Raw genomic sequence first — 27,827 nt, forward strand, 5'->3', positions numbered from 1 at the left:
TTTCGTGAACTGTAAAGTGCTGTGCGCACGTGAAGGGTTGTTATTCCTGGGGAATATATCGTGGGCTAAAAGGGAAGCGAGAGGAATTCACTTTGACGTTGGAAGAATTTCTTCCCTTTTCTGCTCAGAGCAGCAGCTCCGGGAAGGAGCCAGCGAGAGCAGAGTAGAAGAAAGACAGGGCCAGGAGTCGGAGTCCTGGGTCTCCATAACTAGTTGTGTCTTTAGGGTGGTTAACTTCTCTGTGCCTTAGTTTTCTTGTCTGTGAGATGGGTATGATCTCATGTTCCTATGCCAGGGATTTTTCATTTGTTTTGGGTCATGAACCTTGGAGGTCCGTGGCCTCCCAGCCCACCTCTTGCACTCCCTCCCGTTCTCCTGCCCTCTCATGTTACAAGGAGGCAATGCCCATTGCCCACCCCGGACTCACTGGTCAGCGGGTCAATGCTCTGGGGAAACTGGTACTTCTTCCAGGGGCGGCGTTTGAACTTGCAGCAGAGCATGTCGCAGTAGTGCCCCTCCTCCTCCTGCCCTGCCTCAGCCGGCTTCGTGTCAGGGGCTGGCTCTGGGGGTTTCTTGGCTGGAGCTGTGGGATGACACTGGTGACCATCTGACCCAGCCCTGAGGCTCAGGGAGAGGATCCAGAGAGAAGGCTCCCAACTACAGACCCTGCAACCAGAGCCAAGGGGACCCTGGCACCATCCCACAACCCACTGTAAGCTCTGTGTGTGGAAGCCACGTGCTCTCCTGGAGCAAACCCCACAGCTCCCTCCTTAACAGCAACCTGGGCACCTGCCCAGAAACTCTTCCCAGCTCAATCTGGAACTGCTTCTCAGGAGCTGCCCCAAATGAGGTGTTTCTGGGCCAGTTGGATGTTTCCAACTTGAGTGTCTGCTTGTGTGTCTGCGTTTGGACCCCTCTGGGTCCCTCTGCAGCGCCAGGAGCATTTCATACCCGGAACTTCCACTACCCTGGGCCAGAAATCAGGAAAACATTGCTCTAGGTTTTGCAGAGCAGAAATCCCAGCTTCTTCCTCTCTAAAACAAGACATCGAATGGGATCACAGGCTTCCTGTGCGTCTATGATGATATTGTTGGTGACCTAGAGGTTGGCTCTTGTAAGTTCAATATGGCTATGTTTCTGGCTTTAGGATTGTGAAGTCAGGCTCTGCTAGATCCATGGTTGGCACCATGAGTTCTAAGGCACAGCCCTCCTTTGGAAAGACCTAGAAAACCTCCTTGGTAAGAGAGCACGGGTCTTATTTCCTCCTGAAATCTTGAAAGCAGGGACCTTTCAGGTAGCCCCATAAGAATATTGCAACTGGGGCCTCTGATAAATAAGACTGTCTAGTTTCAGAGTAGGCTATGGACACCATCTGAGTGTGTGACATGAGACACGTCCCAGGGTAGACCACCTGCCTGCCTGTGGGAAAGGGGCAGAAGGGTCAGTGAGGGTACTTGCTGTGTGGGAGGGGGAGGGAAGTACAACAGGATAGCTGGTTGGAACTTTGACCTTCTTCCCTCCCCCGGCTCCTGTACATACAGGACCCAGAAATCCAGAGAGTGGGGATCTTGGCTTTTCTCATGTACCCCACCCATTTCCTTAGGGCCATTCTCACTGTGAGTTGACAGGGGGCTTTGGGGGTCCCATCCCACCCCTGGCCGGGTGGGCGATCTCCAGCTCTGGACTCACAGGGCTTGGGGCTCTCCTCATCGGAGGTGACGTCGGGGTCGATGAGTTTTTCCTTCACCTTCTCTGTCCGCTCCTTGAAAAGCTTCACCAGCTCCTGCAGCCGGTCGTTGATGATGGCGCTGTTCTGGCTGGCAGCGGAGGCCGCGCGGTCCTGGTCACTGAGGAAACACCACCCAAAGCTGAGCGGGCATCCCGGGAAGGGACCTCTTGCCCCAGGCAAGAGCAGAACAGGGTCTGCATCCCACCTGGGCTGAAGGAGGCAAGTCCTGCCCATCTCCTTCTGATATCAGAAACATCAAACCAACTTTAATATCTCTGAGGAGGAAATTCGGTCTGGGAGTAACGGCCGGGTGCTCCGGCCCAGCTTTTAGAAAATGTACCACGGAGGCTCTGATTCAGATGGGCGGTTCTGGAAAATCTTTGATGCCATTTGTAATTTAGAGGGAAACACTTGTAATTTAGGTGGGGCTCAGGTGAGATACGTGTGTGAGACAGATCAGAGAGGGGACACGGCTGCTTTTCCAGGCTTAGGAAATAGCTGGTGGGAAAAACCATGCAGATACATTACATATCCTTTAACTGATAGGAATTTAAACTGCATGCAGTCGCAGCAAGAGAGAGACAGACAGACAGAGAGAATGAATGAGTCTCCTGACATTCCACTCAGCGTGGGGCCAGGGCCCCGGGCGAGTGGAGACGGGCCGTGAGTGGCTCTCCCCTGAGTGGCCTCACTGTGACCATCTCACTGAGCTGAGTGCGGTACTAGCGTTGATAGATCCATTTTCTTTTTCTTACATCAAGGCACTGAGACTCAAGCCAGCTTCTCCCTGTGCTCAGGTGAGGGAGCTGAGCTGGAGACAACCAGTGTGGGGGTCCCAATGAAAGATGGCTCCCGGGTGTGCTGGAGACATGAGCTGCTCACCCACACCTGTTCTCTCCTGTGGGGAGTAGCCACTGGGACGTGGACACCTGGCTGGGACCACATTTCCTGGGTGTGGCCAGGCGAGTTCTCACCAGCGGACTGTGAACAGTCATGACACATGTAACTCCAGCCTCCTTGTCAAGGAGTGGCCTGGTGTTCTCCCTTTCCAGTGGTGACCAGCAGGATCTTGGAAGCCACACGAAGGTGGCAGAGCTGCTGTCAGCTGGGTCCCTAAATGACTGCATGGAGCAGAGCCTTCCGCTGACTTGAAACATGCAACTAGTGACATGACTATGACACATGAGACATCTTCTTGGATCTTTGGGGTCTATTTGTTACAGAGGCTTAGTCTATACATGGGTCTCCATGTTGACCGCCTTAAGAGTTTTTAGGGGTAATTTTTATTACTATACCTGATTTCTGCCTTATTTTCTGATATTAAACCCTAACCCTATCCCTCCCCTACTGCATAAGATGTGACTGGACCACTGGACTGTGGGTGAGGTTTGGATTGGTTTCCTGTTTCTTTAACTTTTCTGAACTTTCCACTACTCTGTTAAACATAAACTCCATAAGATTATGGATAGAAAGAAAAGACTGGAAGAAAAGCCCAGTGTCTCCTGAGGCCACTCCAGGAGGTGTGGCTGGGGAGCAGGATGCGGGTCCCAGAGCCCAGGGCTGGAGGATTCACCATCAACAAGGCTACTCAAACTCTTCAGGAAAACAGCTCCCATTGGCCCAGCCCTTAGGATAGTTAGATGTAGAGACACATGTCCCAACGCCCTCGCAGTGGCCTCTAAACATTGTCCCACAGACCAGCTGCATCCCAGTCGCCTGGGAGCTTGTAAGGAGGTGGCTTCCCCAGGGCCTGCTGTCTGAGGTTCTGTACACAGCTGGGCCCACAGTCTGAGTCCATTCTGCAGATTTTGCAGAACTCCTGGGCCAGCCAGAGGCAACCTGGGCAAGAAGCCCACTCCTGTCTTACTACTTGGAAGCCACTGGCAAAGCCCGCCTTGTGGTGGAGGGTTCTAGAAACATCCATGCTCCCCCTCACTCACCTCCCCTTGCCCGCCCATCCCCACCCCGCCTTCTGACTCTCTGAGACCCCAGAGGTGGCCCCCACTCACTCAGTGCCCTGCGGGGTGGGGTGGTCCGACCAGGCAACCACGGGGGACTCAGCTGGCAACAGCACCTTGAGCTCTTCGGCCTCATCATCTTGGGAGGGCAGCCTCTTCCTGCAAGGACACAGACGTGGAAGGGCCTTCAGGGAGGGCAGGGGCCCCAGGGGGACGTGGACTGACTTTGAGCCCTGCAGATCACCCAGCGCCGAATCCTGGCTGGGGGATGGTGCTGCCAAAGGGTCCTCGCTTGCCTGCAGGGAGACAAAAAGTGAAAAGAGAGGGGCATAGCCACTCTCTGGACCTCAGTCTCCACATCCGTTCAATGGCCTGTGTAAAAGTAACAGCACTGACTTGGCGTCAGACAAACCTGAGCTTGCCTCCCAGCCCTGTCTCTTCCCAGCGTGTGACCTTGGCAAGCTACTTAAACCCTCTGAGCCACCTCAGTTTCCCCCTCTGTAGAATGGCACTAAATCTACCCAACTAAATGAGACACATCACTCAGCCGGATTGTAGCTTAAACGTCCTTCTCCCCCCTCCCAGTCTAAAGTCGCTGCCCTTCCAGCGCATCCCCCCTCCATTCTCTATCATTCAACCCTTCCAGCTACTAGAGAAGGCCTGAGGGCTCACGGTCCATCTGGTTAACTCTCCTGGAAGCTCAGCCTCCCTCCCTTTGCAGATGTGCCCCCGGCTGCAAAAGAAAACACTCTTGGGCCGTGGAGGCTGGTCTCCAGCTCATGGTGTGACCTGGGGCAAGTCCCAAGCCCCATCTCCACCTGGAGCTCCAGGTTCCCTATCTGAAGAATGAAGACTAAGTTATCCCCGGGGGCCCCTGCCATTGAGTCCAAGTCTGCCATGGGGTGCTGCATTTGGAGCAAGTAGCATCTCAGCGGATGGTGTCTAGGTGTGAATCCACCTGGCACTCTTTTGATCTTCAACCTCCGTGACTCAGGATTCCACCATTAGGGCTTCTGGAGGGACACAGAAGGAGGGATGTGCAGCATTTGCCTTTATTCCAGAAGGTTCTGAAACTATCGTATCACCTATGCCAACTCGCCTAGAATGGCAAAAGTCATGGGTTCACCTCTTTGACACTCTAATTAAAAGGACGGCCACGTGCGAGAAGACTGAGGCCACAAGTTCCGCAGGTGGGACCTAAACTCAGTCCGGCGTCCAGCCCGATTCCCTCTCCCGAGCCTGGAGGGCACGTGCTGCCCCAGAGAACCCAGATGTGAGCTGAGTCAGCAGCTGTCCCCCAGCAGCCTGGCGCCCGGCCCCGTGCTGGGAACCTCACACGCAGCAGCTCCTTGAATTCTCACAAGATCCCCGTAGACAGGTGGTGTTCTATCCTCATCTTATAACAGGAAGATGGGGGCCCAGGAAGGGTCAGTGACTTGCCTGAAGCCTCACATCCACTAAGTGGTGAGCTAGGAGTCACTCCAAACCGCACTCTTAAGCTGTGGGGAGGGCCTTGCCCACGTGCCCCTCTGTCAGGGCCCGTGGTTTTTCTGCTCCCATCAGTTGCCCCCAGTGCTCATTCCATCCCTGACCACGGGCAGCCCTGCTGGCCTATTGCATCAGGCATCAGAGTTCACCTCTCTCAGGGCTAAGCTCAGGCAGAGACCCTCCAGTTCTTTGCAGCTACATCCTACTTAGCACTTTCTGGAATAGTCTGTTTGTTCGATTACTTGTTCATTGTCTCTCTCGGCCCCACTAGAATGGCAGCTCTGTGAGGGCAGGCCCTGGCAACTTTTCCTTGATGCATCCCCAGCACCTAGAGTAGAGCCTGGCTCATAAAGATGTTTAGTAAATGTCTGCGAATGAATAAATGAATAAATGATATGAGTGAGAGGAGCCCCACAGGCCCAGCCTGTAAGCAGAAGGCAGGAGGCTTGGATTCTAGTCCCAAGTGATCCTAGGCCCCTCCTTGCCCCCCAATATCCGCCCCCAACCCAGCTTGTACAGTTTCCCTACCCTTATAATGTGAGGGAGGTAGACCAGATGTCTGTAACCATGGTGGTGCCATTTCTTCCATTGTCTGTACTCTGTACATAATTCAATGAATTAAACATGAGGACTGATGGGGCTGTGAGCTGTGTTGCACTGCTAGGTGAGATTATGACTCTTTTCTCCACATTAAAATATGAGAGCTCCCTCTGTTTGCCACATCCAGCCATCTCCTGGCCTCAGCTGAAAAATTACTCAAGGGCTCATGGATGAGAGCAAAAATTAATCAAGAAAAAAGAACCATCTCTCAATCCAGCCAGTGCAGGAGAAGCACCAACAGCTCCCCTTTGGCTTAAATATAGTCATTCACAAAGCACTGCACTGCACTTCATAGTTTGCTTACAGCTGTATGCAGGACCTCTCTCAGTTACCTGGCTCACATTGCCCAAAACCAACTCTAACCATGCAGCAACAAATTTATCTCAAGAGGCGTAAAAATGTGTGGAAATTTGACCAGGAATCCCACTCGTGAGAAAGGAGTCCAGGCACAGAGAGCAGAACACCAAAGAGATGTTCATAACACCATTATGGACAGTTCCCAACAAAAGGGAATTTGTTAAGCCCATTCTGGCACATGGAGTTGGAGGAATATCATGCAGCCATCATAAATGAGTGTTAAGGAGACAGCTTGGCAATGTGGAAAAGGATTCACTAAATGAGATGTGGTCTCAAATCAGATGTGATCCAAATCACTCTTTCAGTTAAAACCACATAAAAGCATGGGCCCATCAACAAAGTATAAAAGAAAAGGCAGAAATATAAAAACACCATCTAGTGTGGTGCGTTATGGATGATTATTTTTCTAGCGTTCTTTGGTATTTCCATTGCATGATTCAATAATAAAATGAGGGGGTGGAAATTAGCCCTGTCACATTTATTACCCCTTTCTAACATACATTTGAGGTTTTTGGGGACAGGGCTTCCTGGAGGGCTCTTTATAGAACCCTAAGCCAGGACTCAGGAGAACCAGGAAGCAAAGTCACAGTCCCACTTCTGACACCAACTTGCTGAGTGACCTTGGGCCAGCTGCTTCCCCTGTCTGGCCCCAATCTCCTCTCCTGCCAAGTGGACAGGTGGTGCAGTGCTGTGAAAAGTCCAAGAGAAGCAGAAAAGTTGACCTGTGGTTGCCTGCGGCCGAGCCTGGGACTGTGAGGGTGTCAGACTTGGCAGGAGAAGGTGGTGGCAGCACAGGCGAGGGTGGACTCTCCTCCACGGTGAGGGGGTGGCTGTCAGCATCAGCATCTTCCACCTGCACTTCTGGGTGCTCTTCTGTGGCAGGCACTTGGGGAAAAGGAGAGGACAGAGTCAGAGAGAGAGAAGAGCCGGGTCCCGGGGGCCTTGCTGTGTTATTGAAGGAAGGCACAGAAAGCATGTTTGGAGGGACCTCTGCCAGCCTCACTCCCCGACGGGGCCCACAGGGGAGCTCCATGTAGGGGGTGCAAGAATGCAGAGCCCATGTCCCTCTGAGAGCCACGGCCACCCCAGCCACCAGCACACGAGCCACAAAAGAAGCAAGAATGCCACAGAAGCCATGGAAGCCATGGAAGCCACAGGAGCTCCTGGACGCAGCCTGAAGTCCAGCCATCCAAAGCCCAGCCTGGTTTCCCTGGGCCTGGAGAAGCATCAAGGACTTGGGGTTGGGGGAGGGGGATGGTAGCACTCAGCGAGGATGTGGGGAGCCTGGGGGAGCCTGAGCGCCAGGTTCTGGCCTAGCTCAGCTGCTTCCCTCTCTGGGCCTCAGTTTCCCCATCCCAAGGTAGGGAGTCTAATGCCTTCCCAGGCCTGTGGGGAGGTGGGGCAGGAGGGCACATGGCCTCGTGCTCTTGAAGGGCCTCAAATGGAGACATCTGGAAGTTTCCTCCAATCAAGGGTCACAGCCTGTCTTTGTAGTGTATGTTACCCCTGTTTGGGTTCCCGTTTTGGTATTTCCTTGTTTGTGTACATGCCAGGAGCCCCCAAAATTCATCAACCCAACTCCTCTTCCAACCTCCGAGAGGCCTGGTGCCATGTCCCACATCCTGAGAATCAGGTCCTCCCTGAGAAGCCCGAGTGTGGCCCCACCTCAGGCTTCATTACCCACCCCAGGGACGGTGGGACAGGTCTGCCCGGGGTGGAGCCCAGAGGATGTTGAGGGGCCGGGATGGTGCCCCCACCCCCACCATGCCTGGGTAGGACCACTGCAGCCAGGCGCTGGCCTGAGCACTAGCAAGGCAGCCACACACACCCCAAAATGGGGAGGGGGAGCATTTTGAAACGCTTGGATATGTGACTTTTTTTTTTTTTTTCTGTGAGGAAGATCAGCCCTGAGCTAACATCTGCCAATCCTCCTCTTTTTTTTTTGCTGAGGAAGACAGGCCCTGGACCAACATCTGTGCCCATCTTCCTCCACTTTATATGGGACGCTGCCACAGCATGGCTTGCCAAGCGGTGTGTGGGTGCGCGCCCAGGATCCGAACTGGTGAACCCCGGGCCGCTGCAGCGGAGCACGAGCACTTAACCACTTGCGCCACTGGGCAGCCCCGAGACTTTTTTTTTAAATGGCCATCATGGGAAAAGCCAGCACTTGGTGGAGTTTGGTGGAGGGAACCTAAGCAGGCCTCGAGACTTTTTGGCATTAATTTTACTAAACCCTAAGCCCTCAGGGGAAGAGGATGAACAGGAATCGAGAAGTTTTAAAAAATTTAAGGAAGAAGTTTTGCCAGACTCACGAGATGCCCCAGGCTGTGGAAAGCAAGAGAGGGCGTAAGGCAGAGGGGACCTGACCCTACTTCCCCTAGACCTTGGGAGGTGCGAAAGGCGAGACTGGGCGTGGAGGCAGCCAGGACTGCGGCAGCCTCTCAAAAATGCTCAGGGGAGTGGCCGAGTGGTTAAAGTTCTGCACACTCCGCTTCGGTGGCCTGGGGTTTGCGGGTTCAGATCCCAGGTGTGGACATACTCCACCCATCAGCCATGCTGTGGAGGCGTCCCACATACAAAATAGAGGGAGATTGGCATGGATGTTAGCTCAGGGGCAATCTTCCTCACAGAAAAAAAAAAAAATTGCTCAGAGCCCCAGAGTTCCCCTAGCCTGGCCCCCGGGCAGCAGAAAGCACCCTGGCCCCAGCATCCGTGAGGCTGTCTCAGGGAGTCTGGTGGGGACAGATGCTCCCCTCGCCCCTGCCCTGGCTTGGGAAAGACCCTGCAGCCTAGATTGTCCCCAGGGAGGAGGGAAACCCCTCAGTCTAGTATCTCATTTCCCGCCAGCCTGGCAGAGTGGCACTCAAAATAGAAATTATATTGGTTTATATTTTATTGATTTATAGAGTAAGAGTAATACTATTAAAAATATAAAGAATATGGTTGTATGATTAAATTGGTTTAGAGAATAATACTATTTACTGCTAAGCGCTTCCTTGGTCCCTGCCGGGCGTCTGTCTCACTGAACTCTAAGTGCTTTATATCTATTTGTTCTCTCACCCTTCCCTGCCACTCTTTGAGGTCCTGGTATGGTTGTCACCATTTTGTGGATCAGGAAACTAAAGGTCAGAGAAGTTAAGAAACTTGCTGCAGAGCCAGGATTTGGACCCAGAGCTCAAACTCTCATCCCAACCCGAGGTTGGTGAGCAGCATACACAGAGGCCTCTGTTCAAACAAAACCTCAGCTTGGAGGCGCCAAGCAGCAATATTCCCATGGGAATAACATCCTTATATGCGCTGTCATCGCCTTGTCCGCAGCATCTAAAGTCACCGTGTGTCACATCACAGCCGGTTTAGTCCACTGACCCAATGTATCAGCGGGGATATTTCTCAAAATGTGTGGCTCTCAGGGACCACGGAGGATACAAGATGATTTTAGATGGCACAGACGAGGCAAAGGATAACATGGAATGAGAACATTCTCCTCATTTCAATTCTCTCTGGATCCTGAATACGCAGAGAGGAAGTCTCAAATTAATGCTATTGTGGCCTTCACACCTCTCTGACACAGCTAACCCCATTTGTGGCTGGGAGAGCAGGCCCCGGCTGTGAGCCCACGGCAGGCCACTGTGTTTCACCAGAAACTATCCACACCACTTCGTCTTCAGTGTATTTGTGGTTTTTTCTATGTATGCCTTCTGTTTGCGGCAAGCAATGCTAGTTTTCATTTTACTAGCAATGTAAGGTTTCCTGTTTAAATACACTTAATTAAATAAAAAAAGGAATCCATTGAAAGCAAAATAGCAAGCAAATAAACGTAGAGTTGGTACAGAGCACAGCAAAGATCAAGGAGTGATGTCTGGGAATGGAAGTTGGGGGAGCCTTTGGAGTGAGTCGATTTAGGGCTTGCTCAGAAGACTGAGCCTGGGTGTCACCCCTTGTCACGCCGTGTGCCCCCTCACCCCACCCTGTGCCCACCCCCGAGCCAGGAAGGGGAGAGAAGGACAACAGTGAGTCTCTCCTCATGGAATGTTTGGTTCTGCCCGTCTTCTGATCTCAGGGGCAAGCTTGCCCAGTGTCATCCAAAAATAAACAAGTCAAAGGGAAAGTGGGCAGGTCTGGCTTGAGTTAAGGCAGAAAGTGACGGGGGCTGGCCCAGAGGCACCAGGATGTCCCTGAGCCCTCTGTCATCAGGCAGCAGGAGCCTGAAGGCCGCTGCGGGGACCTTGTCACAATTAAACGGATCCAGACGGGCCCTCTCTCTGCACTGGCCTCTCAGGGGGCCGCTCCTCCTGCTGTCTGTCAACACCTGGGGGCCTCTCCTTTCCTGAAATGGAATTTCCTGGGCAGATATCAACAGTCCTCAGAAAGTCCAGCTCCCAGCACTCTCAAGGTCAGTAGATTCTGTCTGCAATGAACCTCTACATTCCTCTCATTTCACTCTCCATTTATTCTCTTCCCCAGCCCAGCTCCCTGCCCCAAGCCTCTTGGCCTGGAGAGCTGGGCGACTTGTTTAAATTAGGGTGTGAGTGACCGCCTGTATAAAAAATGATGATCTGCAGAAAGCAACGTTTAACCCAAAGAAATGAATTGCTAACTGTGGAGTTTTAGGCACAGAGAGAAGGGGACTAATACCCCTCAAGTCACCACAAAGCAAGATGAAGGCACTGATCAGCAGAGGAAGAGGGGGTGGTTTTCTGTAAGCCCAGCTAGTTGTCCCATGCCATGACCATGGCAGCCATGCAGGAAGCAGCCCAAGCTATGCGGAAGCACATTTCGCGGGCATGAGCATGCGGGGTGGGCCTACACTACCTAGGCGACGGATGGAGCTCCTGGTCTCCCTGGCGAAACTGGAGCTGGACAAGGCCGTCCTCCGGTTGATGAGGACGGGGATGCGGGTGATTGGGGGGCGGTAGCTGGGCACGTTGGGGAGGTGTTCCGCCAGGTTTGGGGGGGCAAGCTTGGGGGCCACCTGGCCAGGAGGCAAGTCCTGGACCAGGCGACTCAGCTCCATGTCCTGGCCTGGGTTAGCCATGGTGCTGGGGCCAGGGGGTCTCCGGCAGAGGCAGGACCCTGGGGACTGCAAAGAGGAGCACAGAGGGCAGGGAGGCCGGGGGGGCGGGGCTCCTCCCTGCCGGCGCCAACACAGACCAGCCCAGCGCCCGCCTGCACTCACAGCGGCTGTGCCCAAAGTCTGGAACATCACTGGTCCCCAGAGTTCAACGCCAAAAGCATCACCAAGTCATGTGGCAGGTCCACCCACCAGCCCTGAGGGGCAGCCCGAGCCCCCCTACTTCTTGTTCTCTCCCTTCTAACCAGCCACCAGCAGCATTTCCCATCTCAGACTCAAAACAGAATCAAAGAACCCCTAACTCAGACTCCTGGGCTCACAGCCTCGGGACTCAAACGTTCTCAGCCAGTCAGGATTTCCATCCCTAAGGAACCCTGGAGCTCAATGAGTTTCACTGCCAACCAGAAGCAGTACCTCTCCCCAGGGCGCTGGTTCCCCAACTGGGCTGCACGTTGGAATCACCTGGGGAGGTTTGGAAATGCTGATGCCCGGGCCCAACCCCAGAGATTATGATTTAATGGTCTGGGTGAGGCCTGGCACCAGGATTTTTAAATCTCTTCAGATGATTCCAATGTGCCGCCATGTTTGAGAACCAGGGCTCAAGGCCATGGTCTCCAAATACTAATGTGAGACAGATCATCAGGAGATCTTGTCACAATGCCGATTCTGCTTCAGCAGATCTGGGGTGGAGCCTGGGATTCTGCATTTCTAACCAGCTCCCAGGGACGTCAAAGCTGTGGGTTCTAGGTCCACCCTTTCTGGCAGCGGCAGACAAATCGCTGTGCCTCAGTGTTTCTCAGAGTGTGGTTCCCAGACCACCTGCTTCCAGATGACCTGGGGAAGGGGGCGGAGCCAGCCCCATGGATCTTGAGTCTGCACCTGAGTGACCTGGTCTTAGTCATCTGTGTGGAGTGCAGACCAGGAGGTTTCCTACAGACACGTGTTGAAGTTGACGGAGGACATTTATCAAAGGTCGGGGGGGAGCCAGCTGGGGACACATGGGGTTACGACAGTGGGTCCAGTCCATCTCAGTCGCTGGCTGGCTGGGAACACGAGCATCGTGGTGCCATGTGGCACCCCCCCTCGGTGCCAGCCCCAGAGCTGGGTCCCTTTGACACATCGTCGCCCCTACTGTGCCCAACAACCCTGTGAGGTACGTACTATTATTGCCCCGTCTTTCTCGATTTGGGAGCCACAGCTAAGAGAGGTCACAGAACTGGCTCCAGGTCACACAGAAAGGAAGAGAGAGGAGGCAGGAGAGAAACACAGGTCTGGGCCCTTGACCGCTTGGCCAAATGCCGCCCACATGGAGAGTCAGTTTTCTCATCTGTGAAATGGTCTGTCTGCCCCACGGGGCGGCTGGAGCGCCCGTGGCTTGAGGAACGTGGAGGCTTGTAAGTCCAGGGCTCCATGTCCATCTGTCCTGGGCTCCATGACCCAGCTATCCTCGGCTCCCCTTGGCTCTGTCCCCACTGTCTCTGGAGTTCTGAGGATTTGGGGGGACAGTAAATAATAGAAAAGTGCATGTTCTGGGTACAACCTGGAGATCTTAGCAGTGAGAAAGAGCTCGACAACAGAGGTGGAGTCTAGGACACGCCCTTAGCAAGCTCTGGTCCCAATTTTCTCTGTCACGTTTGAGCCAAGCCCTCACAGGGTCATGGCCCAGAGAACGGTGTCCCCAGTGAGGGGGTGGCCAGAGGGGTTGGCTGGGAGCAGGGTTTCCCCAGGCCCACTGGGGATCCTGAGGAGGCCTCAGTGCAATTCCAAGGTGCTCTGGGGCCTTTGAAATCCATCACCAGGCGCTGACAATGTGGCCCCAGGACACAGAGGATGGGCAGATGGAGGGGTGTAGGGAGTGTGGAGATGGACGGGGAGGAGGTGGGGTGCCCCTGGCCCAGGCTGCCCCCAGCCTGAAAGTATCCTGGACACTCTGTGCAAACCCACCACCCCCACCACACACCTACCTCCTGAGTCGGTGGCCACAGCCTCCTCCTGCGGGTCCTGCAAGAAATGAAGCGCGATCAGAAGCTGTGAGCACCAGCCCCCCCAGCCCTGGTCCGGCCCAACCTCTGTCGGGAGACCCGTCGTCAGGAGTCCTCATGGGCCCAACTCTACTCCTGGCCCTGCCCGGCCAGTCAGGCCCTGCCAGCCCACCTTTTGGGGCACCCAGGGAGGTGGCCTCCAGCCTGTAGAGGGCAGTGCACACGGGAGCCCCAGGCCCCAACACCTGGACCCGTCACATAGCATGAGGGGGTCTTCTCAGGCAGCCCTGTGCATGTGGGGACACAGCAATGAGGGCAGACACCATAGCACTCCCCACCATGGGCACAGAACTTCACAGTGTACAACTGTGTGCAACACCCTGGGGAGGGGTTTTTAGCCCCATTTTACAAAGGTGGCCACTGAGGCCCGGAGTGGGGAGGTGACTTGCCCAGGGTCACACAGCCTTGTGAGGACCAGAGGGCAGGTCCACCTGCTGTGTCACCCAAGGCCCTTCCCGACACCATCTGAGGTACAAGCGGGCCTCACAGGACCTACCCCCTGCTCCCCTCTGTCCGGTGGGCATCTCACCAGCCAGAAACCCCCCTGCAAACACAGTGGACAAGGCCCCAACCCCTTCCACCGCCGCCAGCCCAGGCCTCAGGGGTGGCCCGGGTGCCGGGCTGGTGCTGCTCCATACCTGGGGTGAGGCCCTCTGGTGCTCAGTCACGTCTACTCTGCTTGGGTCCTCACCACCCTGTGCCGCCAGATAGCTATCCAGCAGGACACTGTGACCGGAGGGGGAGGAGGAAAGAGCTGGGGTTAGCGGTGTTAAACATTTCCTGAACACTGCTGAGTGCCAGGCTCTGTGGGGAGCTGGGGCTCAAAGATGCCCAAGAATAGGTCCTCGCCCATAGGAGGCTCCCAGCACATGGGGTCAGCAGATCCCATGTCCTGCTAACAATCTTCCAGTCTGAGACATGCGCTGAGCAAGGGGCTGTGAAGGGCACAGCCACAATTCTGCCTAGGAAGGAGGCCTTCGCAGAGGAGGTGGCCCATGAGCTGGGAATGTTATCCAGAAAGGAGGAACAGCATGTGTAAAGAAAAGCATGGAGAATGGTTTGGGGAACTGTCCTCTGGGGTGTCAAAGGGCACTGGATAGCGTTCAAAATATATGCCCAAAATTTCCCCTCTGAGAGTCTGCAGGCAACCTTGGTGATGTAAGCAGGGCAGGGAGGACGAGAAAAGTAAAGCCCAGAGAGGTGAATCGACATGGCGAAAATCACACAGCGAATTGTCCCAAACCACACGAACCTCAAATGTGGGCCCTGGTTCTTTCCACGCCATGAGATCAGAGCCACACTGCAGCTGCTGAAGGTTTCAGGGTCCCCAGCCCAGGCAGCAGGTGTATATGAGTGATGGGGGCTGGGGGGAGGTAATAGGCAGCACGAGAGACCACGGCAAACCAGGGAACCTGTGCCCATCTGAGTCTGCACACCCACTCTGCTCGGAATGGGGGCCCCGGGGACAGATCCTCCGATTTTCAAGAGTAACCTGAACTACACGTTTTAAAGGTGGAATCTCCCGATCTTTAGATGCTGATAATTAATCCAAATTAATATATCTGTATTGATATGTGGATATCCAAAGAGCCTGTCTCCAGGCTATATTCGGCCCTTAGATGCCCGTGTGCGACCTCTGGGTTAAAATGATGACTCAGGACCAGGGGCTAACGTGATTTTTGTAGTTAAAATTAGATCCTGCTTCCTAAGGGCCCCGCCCCACCCCACAGAGCCCTGTCACCAGAGGGCTCGTGGAGGCAGCTCTGCGGTGTCTGCCGCCCAGAAAACCTGGATTCACCAGCGTCCCCCCAAAGGGCCGCGTCTCAGCCCTCCCAAGGTGGTTGAGGTGGTGGGGACGGATTGGAGCCCTAGTAGGTTGAAGCCAGCAGCCTGGGAGCAGGAATCGGCTGGCAATCATATTATCACAGCAGCTCCCACGGGCTGTGTGCCGGGCGCTGGCCAAGCACTTTGCACGCACAGCAGCTCCCCAAATCCTCACCCAAATAACCCTGAGAGACCCAGGCTGTGACGGAGCCCAGTCCAGCTTAGACATCGGCGGCTCAGAGAGGTCAGACGGCCTGCCCATGGTCACACAGCCTGTACAAGGCGAGACTGCATAAAACATGGCTGTCTCCAACGCCACGTACTTTACACTCCACTGCCCGCCTCTGAGCGTCTACACGGCCCCATGGGACACGGAGGAGCGAGGCGAGTGTCTGGATGACCCAAGCACCCAACTCGCTTTATTCCTCTTCAGTGTATTGGGATTTCCGTCGTGAGGGGCTGAATTATCAGGGTCACGCTCCCTACCCCAGGAAGAGACAGATCTCCTTAAAGAGACTAAGTCACAAAAGCAAGGGCACATTAGGACTTTCCTGGAGCCTGGGCACTGCAGCCTTCCTGGGCCCCTTCCTCCAGAAAAAACATATTAAAAATTATATTTTATGACCGCATTGATATGGAGAGTCCTATGTTAATATTATATATCAAAACATTCTCTTCCATCTAAAAGTTCATTTTTGGTCTGATTTTAAAAGAAATGAAAACGTTCTTGGGGACTCCAAAAGTGTTGTGGGAACTATGCTCCCCTCAGGTCTCAGAGCACGAAGGCGGGGAAATGAACTTCCCACAGTGCAGTCAGAGGCTGCCTGGGGTCTTGCTCGTTTCAGAATCAGGCCAGGAATCGCCGTATGGCCTTGGGCAAGTCACTGGGAAGCCCTCGGGCTGCCTCTGTTTGCTTCTCTGTCAAATGGGTAGGATGTGCCCGGCCTGTACAGCCCGACTTATCTGAGTGAGGTCAGAAGGCCTGGTGAGAATCTCATGGAAAAATCGACAAAGACCTCCATGTCAGGTGTAGTTCTCAATTCTCCACTTCTAAACACTGGTGAGCAGCTTTCCTTGTCTGTGGTGCCAAGTGTTCACTCTGAGGCCAGCCTGACCTGGGACAGAATACTGGCTCTGCACGTGCCGGCAGGCCACCCCTGGACATGGAGGGTACTGTTCCTGAGCCTCGGTTCTCCCATCTGTGAAATGGGATCAATAATAGGTGCCTTAACATAGTGTCTGGCTTGGAAAATAAGTGCTCATCAAACAGCAGCTGTTATTATGATTGTTCTTGTCATTATTATTAATCCCAGAGGAGGTGGCATTCTGCAGGTCTGTGAATCACTCACGTGGATTGGGGAACATTTTGCACAAACATCTCCAACCATCGAACACCTAACAAGCCCTCCGGTGGCCCTGTCAGCACCACCACGGGTTGTTTTGGGACATACATACCCAAAGTCATGTTGCCCCTGGTTGGCAGTGTACCCAGTGCCTGCCAAGGCCCCCTCTTGCCCAGCACAGAAGCAGCAGGCCATCAGCTTCCGGAAAGTTCCCAAACCCCAAGGATTTCCAAACAGAGGATGACACAGACTGGCTGAGGGTGTCATCCCGGAGGACCCCCGGCTCTCCAAGTTAAAGGCGCAGGGAGTAGCAGAGCAGCCAGCTTGCAAGGTTTGCCAGCCCCCTGCTATTCCCCCAGGTCACCTAGCGGGCTGTGTCCCCAAGTTAAGAGTCGCCCTCAGCAGACTCTTCACCCAGCACCCCAACCCTGGAATAAGGAAGGGAGCCCTTGGGGAGAAGCAGCCACCTACTTGGGTCGCGCCGTGTTTGCCGATGAGGACGCGCATGGTGCAGGAGCTCAGCTGGGGGCAATGACCTCCGTCCCAAGCCCCGGGTCGGTGCACGCAAGGAGAGGATTTAGAGACCCCGGCCCAGCCCCGAGCCAGCTCCGGAGCCCGTGTGGGTCGGGTGGCGAGTGAGCCACGATCCTTTTCCTGCTTCTAATCAGATTGAGGGATGCGCGGGGGAACTCTGCAGAAACGCCCCCAGGGAGGCCAGGTGGGGACCAAAAGGCTGTGGTTGCTAGGAAAAGCCGGGCTGTTGCTGGCAGGGACCGGGTCGCTAGGCGACCATCTGCCCGTTACCAGGGCCCGCGCGTCATCAGTCACCCCTGTGCCTGCACCAAGCTGGCCAAGAGCATCCTTCCCCGGCGGGTGACAGCCCACAGCTGTCCCAAGCCTGACGCCCTCTGGCCCTGCCCTGCGATCACTCACTCTGTCACCACAGGGCCCTCATCCCTCCCTGGACCCAAAAGTTCCCTGAGTTTAAAACTCTGGGAGAACGTTTGTGTGAGCGTGTGTGAGCCTGCAGCATTTGTGGGTGACTGTATGCGTGTGCTTGTGTGCAAGAGCATGTGTGCAGGGTGTAGTGTGGATATGCACGTGTGTGCATGTGTGCACACGTGTGTGTTGTGCATGCCTGTGCATGTTTGCAGGCTTTGTGTGGGTATAAGAGCATGCATGCCTGCATGTATAAGTGTGTGCATAACCCAGCGTGTGTCTGTGTCTACATGCTGGTGTGCATGTGTAGTGCAGACATGTGTGTCTACCCATGTGTACTGTGCACTGAGAACACGTGTGTAGCCGGTGCACGTGCGCGTGTGTGAGCACATGCCTTCAGTGATGCAGCTCAAGAGCAGTGGCGTATGCAGGGGTTTTCAGGCCTGTGTGTTGGGCGCACAGGTTTAGTGGGAGGACAACTCCCCCTCTATGCGCTCCACACAGAGGCAGGCGGAAAGCAGAGGGCAAGCAAGGATGCGCTGATGAAGGTAGGCAGCACCTAAGGTCTTCACCTGGGGGAAGGGCGGTCAGCTGGTAGTGAGAGCAGCCTGACTCTGGCGGGGACCAGAGGGCAGAATTAGGACTGGGTTACAGAAACCATAGGGAAGCAGCCTTAGTTTTGATGGAAGAAATAATTACGTACGTCAGAGGTGCATATGGACGGAATGGACAGCCTTCGAAAGGTTGTGAGCTCCCTGTCGTTGGAGGCAAGCAAGTATCTGTGTGGCCTCCTGCCACGGATGGAAAGATTACCTATGAGCTGGGCAAGGGTGGCTAAAAGCAGATGACACTGAGCAGCCTTCCAGCCCTGTGCTGGGCTCATGGTTTAACTCTTTCCTGACTGGGGCAATAAGTGCCCCTCAGTAGGGCTGAGAACATCAGTGACCTTCGATGGGGCACTCGCTCCAGGCCAGGTCCTACCACCCCATTCTCACCGCTGGCCTGTGACCACTCTGCAGGGGCTTCCAGACATGGGGCAGAAGCTCTGTGCTGGTTTGCTGCTTGCCCAGGTCACTCCACTAAGAGGAGCCAAGCCTGTGCTCCTAGCACGGTGCCACCCCGCCTTGGGCCATGGCCAGGGGACAGGTCAGGGATGAAGGCTGTGGGCCAGGGGGTACCACGAAGGGCAGAGCGACAGGGACAGGGGACAATGCAAGGGGGATGGAGCAACGGGACAGATGAAGTCAGTCTGCCTGATCCGTGCTAACAGCCTCCTCACTGCTCTCCCTGCCTCAATCTCTCCACAAGGCAGCTGCCGGATCATGTCAGTCCCCTGCTCACAAACCTCCAATGGCTCCCCATTGCCCCTGGCAAATCAAGTCCAAGGCCTTTGCCGTCTGGCCTCACCGCCTCTGAAGCATCATCTCCCACCACGTCCACCAGCTACACTGTCACTGTTCCCGGGACACGTGGGCTGCTCTTCAGCCAGCGGATCACTCCCTCCTCTTTGAAACCCTTTCCAGCTTGGCCTCCAGGCCCCATACTCTTCTCGGCTCCCTCTCCTCTCACTGGGCCTCCTCCTCCGTCCTTTCTGGTTCCTCCTCATCTCCCTGGCTCTCCTCTGGCCTTTCAGCCTCTCCTCTATCCACGCTCACCCCGGAGCATCCCCTCCAGCTGCACAGCTGTCAATTCCATCTACATGACCAGACTCCGGACTTTACATCTCCTGTCCAACTTCTCACTCTCCTAAGTCCAGTCTCCAGGCTCCAGCTGCCTGCTCTTCACCTCCACCTATCCGTCCGTCCTTCTGTCCATCTCACATTGCTAAAAATCCTCTCCCTCTTAGTGGCTTCTTTTTTTATTATTATTACTGAAATATATTTGACATGTAACATTGTATAAATTTAAGGTGTACAACATGTTTATTTGATACATTTATATATTTAATACGATTGCTGTGGGAGATCAAGATTTGGCCACCCTGAAATATATCTCTTCACCTTGGTTGTTTTCTCTGAGGGACATTTGACCTCCCCCACTACCTGCCTAAAGAATTTGACATAGTAACTCCTTCCTGGAACAGATCTTCTATCTGATGGCTGTAATATAATGTAAAATAGATGTTACAATAGAAAAGGCATCAACAAGCCCATCTTATGTCTCTCTGGCCACATTCTCTGGATGGCCCTTGAGGAGTTGCCAGACAAACATTTACATTTATAAGGGAAATCTCCATTTGTAAAGGTATCTCCCTGTTTTGGGAAGAGGGGGGATGGCCTCATTTCTAGAGACTTATCAATATGGAAGGTGAGGCCTTAAATCTGCATAATAACCTTACTCTTGTTTACTGTGCTTTAGTGGTAATCTCCTATAACTGACTCCCCGCCCCCAACATCCTCCTTTGTCATTGGCTGAACATGGTATTCAAGACGAGAATTTCTGCTATTGTGTTGAGAAACGCAGTGTCCCTGCTTTCTCCCATGTATACATGTTATTAAACTTGGTATTATTTTCTCCTGCTAACCTGTCTTGTTAATTATTTGGCCAGCCACAAGAACCTTAAGGAAAAGGGCAGAGGGAGACTCTCCCTCTCTCCTGACATTGCCATTGTAGTGATCCTGTCACATGATTATCATTTCTTTTTAGTGGTTGGAATAATTAAGATCTACTCTCTTAGCAAGTTTGGTGATTATAACTCTTAGTGGTTCCTGATCTCCATTTTTTAACCTTTATTTTAACTGAACTGTGTGTGTTAAGGTTGAAATCTTATGGATGCGGGGGGAGACTCAACCATTAATGGGCAGTGGAGCAGAATCAGGGCAGTCTTAGAAGGCATCAAAGGCAAGCGTGGGACCATTGTAGGGGGTGTCGAGGGAGATGCACCCTATGCCTTGGCTTTGTTAGTTACAGAGAGCTGGGAGCCCACCGCGTGTGTCCATTCATTCATCCATCCGTGCATGCAACAAACAGGTATTTGGTGCCTAATGTACCAGGCACTATCCAGGCTCTAGGGACACGGCAGTGAACACAAGAGACAAAATCCCCTCCTTTGTGGAGGCTGTGTTCTAGTGTTTGTATGGGTGTGTGTGAGGGGTGTTGAGTGGGGGGTAACGTGAGTCCTGGGTCATTATGAGCACAGCAGGGGACCCCCAGCCTCCCGCAGAACAAAGGAAGGAGCTCTCCAGAGCAGCAGAGAGCGCATCCCCCCACAGAAGCCCAGCCGACCCTCAGCCAGGGGCATAAGCGCCTTACTCAGGCTCCTCCTCCTCCTCCTCTTCTGCTTCCTCCTCATCTTCTTTCTCCTCTTGAATCCAGGGCAGCTCCCTGAGTTGAGGTCAGAGGCAGGAAGTGACCCACTTGTAGCCGCACCCCGAATCCACCTCCCACCCCCATTTTCGGGAGGGGACCCCTGAGACCAGACCTGAACTAGCCAACCAAGACTGGACCTGGGGAGCCCCACCTGGGCAGCCCTGGGCTCTCTCTCTAGCAACAAGGCTCCTTCACTGCATGAGGGGCCTGTCCCAGCCCCACCATCCTGGTGGTGACCCCAGGTCAGCCCCTGATCCTCTCTGGCCTCAGTGGCCCCATCTTTGCAATGTAGGTCATGGCCTGAGGACCTGAGGCCTCCCAGCATGAGCGGCTGTCACCAAGATCACTAGCGGGAACTAAGACAGTTACATCCCCGTTGAGGGTGACTCAGCAATCACTACCACGATTGTACATCCTCAGGACCAATGACCTCACAACCCCCCTGCTGGAAATTTATCCTGTGGATGTATACACGTGCACGTGCAAGGACATATGTGCGAGAGTGTTTGTTACGGTATTGTTTATAATAACAGCATTTTGGAATCAACCTAAATGTCCATCAATAGTTAAATCAATTCTGGCACATCCATATGATAGAATACCGTGCAGCTGTAAAAAATGCAGATGATCTGTATGCACTGATGGTGCAAAGACCTCAAGTCACATGGTTGAATGACTATAGCAAGGTGCAGACAGGCAGGGCGTGTGATGTGCTATCTTTTGTGCAAAAGAAGAGGGGAATCCAGGCTTGTATATGCTCAGACAGTCCCTGGAATGGCACAGAAGCACCTAGCAACCCTTATGCCCATGGGAGAGGGATAGGTGTCTGGGGTGAGGGAGGGGCAGGCTTGGTTCCCGCTCTATACCCTTTCATACCTTTGGGATTCGGTACTCTGTGCCTGTTATCTTCCCAAACAAACAGCCTTCTCTGGCACCCACCTGGGCATCAACTCGGCCTCATTCTCCTCTTCACAAGCTGGAGCTTCCTCTGAGCCCTGCGAGCTGGTGCTGCCGTCCTGATGCTCGTCCTCCTCCCGGTGAGGGTCAACCTCTTCTAGGACGAGATCCGCCTCCTCTCGCTCTCTGGGAAGGATGCTGACTGCAGGGGACACGGGGAACACTGAGTCCCAGGGACCACACAGGGAGCCTTGGCCATCACCAGCAAGGCGCCTGCTCTCAGCCAAGCAGTGGAAACAGCACTGTTACCAGCAGGACCTTTAACAACTAGATCAGTGCTAAAGTGATGGGCTGAAGCCCCCCATCCTTCACTCTGGCCTCTTCCATTAGTTTCCTCCCTCTTTTTCCTCTTGAGACAGCGCTTCAATTACGGTTAGTCTCTGTATCTCATTGGGTATCTGCATCTCATCCTTCTTGGAAGTTTGTGCAGAAGCAGAAAGAATGTGTGGGAGATCAAGATTTGGCCACCCTGAAATATATCTCTTTACCTTGATTGTTTTCTCTGACAGACATTTGACCTCTCCCACTAACTGCCTAAAGAATTTGACATAGTCACTCCTTCCTGGAACAGATCTTCCCTCTGATGGCTCTAATATAATGTAAAATAGATGTTACAATAGGAAAGGTACCAACAAGCCCATCTTATCGGAAGTTCTGTCTCTCTGGCCACATTCTCTGGATGGCCCTGCGAGGAGTAGTCAGGCAAACATTTACATTTATAAGGGAAATCTCCATTTGTAAAGGTATCTCCTTTTTGGGAAGGAGGGGGGATGGCCCCATTTCTAGAAACTTATCAATGTAGAAGGTGAGGCCTTAAATCTGCATAATAACCTTACTCTTGTTTACTGTGTTTTAGTGGTGATCTCCTGTAACCGACTACCCCCCCCAACATCCTCCTTTGTCATTGGCTGAACATGGTATTTAATACGAGAATTTCTGCTATTGTGTTGAGAAACGCAGTGTCCCTGCTTTCTCCCATGTATACATGTTATTAAACTTGGTATTATTTTCTCCTGCTAACCTGTCTTGTTAATTATTTGGCCAGCCATAAGAACCTTAAGGGAAAGGGCAGAGGAGGATTCTCGCTCTTCTCCCACAAATGCTTCTAACCACAGCGTCACAAGAGATGACAAAAGACCCAGCCTCGGGGTCCACCTTGCCACATGCAGGCGCACAGTGGCCTGGAATGTCCTGAGGAATGCAGAGAGAGCTTGCCCACTGCCTGCTCTCCAGATGCCATGCCCCGGTGACAGCACACTCCACGCCCATAACCTCAGCCCTTCTGGGATCCTCTCTCTGCCTCCTGGGCCTAGAGACTCCACCCTCCAAGGGAATCAACTTTCTCGTGGAGATGGTCCCACCTTCAGATAGGAGTCTGTAATTCTCAATATTTCTCCATGTACTCAGGTCCCTGACAATGAAACACTGTGGGGCTGTGAGCTTTGCAGAAGTGAGTGCAGGGGAGTCTCAGGAGGAACTTAAGGCTGCCCCCAGGCAGGAGAAAGGGGAGAAAGGTGGAGATTGCCTGGATACTAGGTGTTCCCCAGAAGCTCCAGGGGCCTTGGTGGACCTCAAGCCTAGCATCAATTACTAACAGTGACTTTAAATGGAAGCTGGCCTCAAGTCTTATCCTTTGACTTTGGAAGTTATTGTTCATAGTATAGAATAATAATAATAATAGTAACAACAGCAGTGACATTTATTGAGCATTTACTGTGTGCCAGGCCCTGTGCTAAGTGATTTACATGGATTAACTCAACTAGTCCTCACATCAGCTTTTTGAAGTGGGAATAATTATTATCCTCATTTTATTTTCCCTTTTTCACATGTTATTGCCCATTTTACAGATGAGCAAACTGAGACACAGGTTAGCTCCTTGTTTTTTGGGGTGCTTCCCGTGTGCCGGGTACGAGCTGAACGCTTTCCAGGAGTGGCCTCGCTCAGCGCCCACCTCCTGGCTTCCAGTACAGCTGTTGTCCTGCCTCTCAGAGGAGGGACCTGCCTGCCCTCCGAGGATGCCTCCCACCTGCATCCTGAACCAGCCTTTTCCTTGGCTGGTCCTGGCTCCTCCGGCCCCGCAAGCAGCCCTAGGTTTGACCAGGGAGTCTCCTCCAAATGCAGCCCCAAATTCGGGAAATGTCGCTCGTGTTGTTCTATGTTGCCGTCCAGCAATGATGTGGCATCTCTACCCCAAGCAGCCTCTTGGGGTGCAAGCTCCTGCCTGACGTAGCAGGTGACATCCAGGGGACAGAACATCCTCTGGCCTGTGAGCTTGTTAGCTTTCACAGCAACCCCGCCGGGTGAGAACAGTACTCTCCCCATTTTATAAACCAGAGTGACTTGCCCAAAGCCACACAGGACGTCGGAAGCAGAGCCGGGTCTCCTGACTCCTGTTTCCCTGGTGTGCTGTCCCCGGTGACAAACGTGCCCTGTGAGTGCCTCCCTGGCATCGGGGGCCACTCTGTAATGAGCGCTAGGAGAGCCCAGCGTTTGGCGTCCTGAAGAGTTGATGCCGTCCTTGCTTACGTCCTCCCTTTCCTTTCCATTTACCTTTTCCTTTTAGGTACTATGTAGTGAGTAAGCGTTGTGGGAAATCAAGATTTGGCCACCCTGAAATATATCTCTTTACCTTGATTGTTTTCTCTGATGGACATTTGACCTCCCCCACTAATTGCCTAAAGAATTTGACATAGTAACTGCTTCCTGGAACAGATCTTCTATCTGATGGCTGTAATATAATGTAAAATAGATGTTACAATAGGAAAGGCACCAACAAGGCCATCTTATCGGAAGTTCTGTCTCTCTGGCCACATTCTCTGGATGGCCCTGCGAGGAGTTGCCAGACAAACATTTACATTTATAAGGGAAATCTCCATTTGTAAAGGTATCTCCCTCTCTGTTTTGGGAAGAGGGGGGATGGCCTCATTTCTAGAGACTTATCAACGTGGAAGGTGAGGCCTTAAATCTGCATAATAACCTTAATCTTGTTTATTGTGCTTTAGTGGTAATCTCCTGTAACTGACTCCCCCCACCCCCAACATCCTCCTTTGTCATTGGCTGAACATGGTATTTAAGACGAGAATTTCTGCTATTGTGTTGAGAAACGCAGTGTCCCTGCTTTCTCCCATATATACATGTTATTAAACATGGTATTATTTTCTCCTGCTAACCTGTTTTGTTAATTATTTGGCCAGCCATAAGAACCTTAAGGAAAAGGGCAGAGGGAGATTCTCCCTCTCTCCCGACAGCGTCTTGTAAGCACTTCCTCCTTTCGTCTTTGTGCCAGGCCTGTGAGGCAGGCCCTACACTATGGGCCAAAGATTCCACAACTCTGAGAAGAGGACGGTGCCAAGGTCTCCAGCAGGGAAGGGCAGGCATGGGGTACCGCTCCGGGGCAGGCCCCGAGCATGACCTGGTGAGGGAGCCACTGTCTTCCCCCCGGGAGCTCTGAGCCCCTCTCCGCAGGCATCGGGTTCGCAGCTCGGGGCTTTTCCAGGACCCCACCCAGGTGCCCAGATCACAGACGGGGCCTCTGACGCAACGGGGGTGCTCGAGCTCACATGGAAACTGCTGCTCCATCCGGGGCTTAGACTTTGCCCCTAGGGTCCTTCACGGGCATGCCGCCTCCTGGCCAGACCCTCTCTGCCAGCCCAAGACGTCCCTCAGGGCCGCCGAGTGAGCGGGGCTCTGACTCCAGCAGCCCCGTCTGGGGAGGGGCTCCTGTTTCCGGGACCAGCAGACAGAGAGCTCAGGGACATGGATTCTAGGCCAAGGCCCCCACCTGGACCTGGGTTGCTGGCAAAGCCTCCATCATCCCTGAGACCTGGGTCGTGATGCCCCCTCTCTCTGCCTCTCCCTGGTCCAGGCCCACACCTTCTCCCACCTGGTCCCCAAAGCACTAACTTCTCACTAACCAGGCATTTCTCAGAATGTGGCCTCTGCTACTACCCCATCATTGGAATCATCTGGGGAGGTGCGTGCTTCTTGAAAATGCAGATTCCCAGGCTCCCACACTCTTCAATTCGGGAGGTCTGGGGGTGGGACATTTCTTCACAGCTGCCCCTAGATGCTTCAGATGTGGCCCAAAGTTCAAGAACCCATTGCTTTCCCTGCCTCCAATGCTTGCTCAGCCTCAGGGTGATCTTTGTGAAGTCACTCCCCTGCTCAACCACCTTCAATGGCTCCCCATTGCCTACAGCCTAGTCCCCTGAAATCAAGCTCCAACTTTTCTAGTTTTCTCTTCTGCATCAAGGACCCTGGGCTCCAGATTAGCTGAAGTGCCCACCACTCTCCCCGTGCACCCCCTCCCTCTCCTACCTCCAGGCATTGGCTCATGTTATTGCCTCTGCCGGGGCTGCCCTCCCCCCCACACCAGCTTGAGACGTCAGGGGTCTCAAACGCAAAGGGCCCTGCAGCCAGGGAGATGGTGTGTGTAGGCCAAGTGGAGGGTGCCACCCGCCCTCAGGTGGCAGCTGCTGCTCAGATGTCCCTAGAGGCACACTCTGAGCCCGTCACAGCCGGATCTTCCCAGTTTTTGAGAGAAGCCAGCTTTTTCTGTGTAAAGCCATCTGATTTTTAAATGTTGACAACTAATTCTAATTTTTAAAATAACTCCTTGTCCCAAACAAAGACATCCGTGGGCCAGCTGGGACCCAGGGCAACCAGCCCAGGACCCCTGGCTAACTCCCCCTTCCTGCAACCCCAATACCACAGGCCACATTCAATCCACCCACCTTCCAAACCTACACACTCATTTAGCCTTATCTGAAGCAATAATGTCATGCCATCACAGGTTAGATGTGCTAATTAATGCTTTTTAATGTCAGCGAAAGCCTTTGTTGCGTCCACTAGAGTCCTGACCCGCGGAGGGAGAGAACGTGGCCAAGCCAAAGCAGGACCATTTCTGGGAGAAACTGTGGCCTGTAGGGGCACCGACTGAGCCAGGTGCCACGCCGAGGGCTGTGTGGGTGTCCTCTGAGAGAGAGTCCTCCACGGGCTCTCCCACAGCCTTCAGTGGGAAGTCCTCCTGCTGTCTAGCTTAAGTCCCACAGGCCGCCCTTCCCCTATTCTGGTGGAAAGGGGTCAGCCTTGGTCCCCGAGAGGTGGCTCTGGGACTGATGGAAGTGACTCTGACTCACTCTCGCCCTGCCTGGGAGCGTGAGGAGGGGCAAGGGGTCACTGTTCAAGGAGGGTGGGGTTCAACAGCCACCCCTCCCCCTCCCTTGCAGGTCCTCTCTTCAGGGCACCCTTCTTTCCTTCCATCCATCTGTCCGGCTGTCTGTCCGTGCTCTCCCAGGCTCCCTTCTCCCCTGTTTCAGAGGCCTCCAGCTGCCGCCACCCCTGAAACAAAGGAGAAGACAGAAGGGTGGGTGCGCGGCGGACAGGCGGAGGGAATGAATGAGTGAGTGACCCAATGAGTGAACGGCTGGAGGGCTGGGGACAGAGTGAGGAAAAGGGGAGGGATGCTCATCCCCCAGCCAAATCCTAATCCTGTTACCCGTGAATGTGACCTTATTTGGAAATAGGGTCTTTGCAGGTGTAAGAAGTCGAGGATCTCAGGATGAGATCATCCTGGATTTAGGGTGGGCCCTGTATCCAACGACTGGTGTCCTTATGAGAGAATGGAGAGGGAGATCTGACAGACGCAGAGGAAAAGGCAGAGATTGGAGGGCAGCTAGAAGCCAAGGGACCCCAGGGATTGCCAGCAGCCCCTGGAAGCCGGGGGAGAGGCATGGAACCGTTCTGCCCTCAGAGCCCCAGAAGGAACCAACCCTGCCACCACTGATTTTAGACTTCTGGCTTCCTGAACTGTGGGAGGATACATTTCCGTTCTTTGAAGGCCCCCAGTTCAGGGGCCTTTGTTACGGAAGCCCCAGGAAACTAACGCACCCTCCAATCTCTGGGGTGGGTCCCAGAGCCCACTCACGGCCCACACACTCAGGGCACAGCAAGGAGGCCCTGTCTACAGGCTGAGACTCCTGCCTCCAGCCAGAAGAGCAGAGAGGAGGGTAAGAGGGGCCGGGGGCTCCGTCCTCAGAGCTCTCAGCAGCCCCTGGGAGTCTCTGCTCCAGGGAAGGTTTTTGTCCCACTAACCTTGGCCTGAGTGGGCAATGCTGCCAGGCCAAGGGGACTCCAGTCACCACTCCGAGAGAACTCGCTCAGTGACCTTGGGCACATCTCTGCCCCTGCGTCTGCCCCAACAGCCATGGG

At 53.8% G+C, this 27,827-nt stretch overlaps 1 protein-coding gene across 1 annotated transcript in view; it reads right to left on the bottom strand.

Annotated features, from left to right (window-relative positions):
• The window catches only part of CNGB1 (cyclic nucleotide gated channel subunit beta 1), a 68,933-nt gene that overhangs the window by 30,926 nt on the left and 10,180 nt on the right, over nucleotides 1-27,827 (bottom strand). Inside the window, exons 12-20 of the mRNA XM_058527708.1 lie at nucleotides 21,600-21,759; nucleotides 20,604-20,675; nucleotides 20,342-20,358; nucleotides 13,884-14,059; nucleotides 13,168-13,204; nucleotides 6,855-7,017; nucleotides 3,739-3,846; nucleotides 1,690-1,847; nucleotides 428-583 (exon numbers count right to left, since the gene is read on the bottom strand). Coding sequence (XP_058383691.1) covers nucleotides 428-583; nucleotides 1,690-1,847; nucleotides 3,739-3,846; nucleotides 6,855-7,017; nucleotides 13,168-13,204; nucleotides 13,884-14,059; nucleotides 20,342-20,358; nucleotides 20,604-20,675; nucleotides 21,600-21,759 — 1,047 coding nt within the window. The remainder of the gene's footprint in view (nucleotides 1-427; nucleotides 584-1,689; nucleotides 1,848-3,738; nucleotides 3,847-6,854; nucleotides 7,018-13,167; nucleotides 13,205-13,883; nucleotides 14,060-20,341; nucleotides 20,359-20,603; nucleotides 20,676-21,599; nucleotides 21,760-27,827) is intronic.

The sequence above is a fragment of the Diceros bicornis genome, chromosome 32 (genome assembly GCF_020826845.1).
Source record: "Diceros bicornis minor isolate mBicDic1 chromosome 32, mDicBic1.mat.cur, whole genome shotgun sequence".
NCBI lineage: Eukaryota > Metazoa > Chordata > Mammalia > Perissodactyla > Rhinocerotidae > Diceros > Diceros bicornis.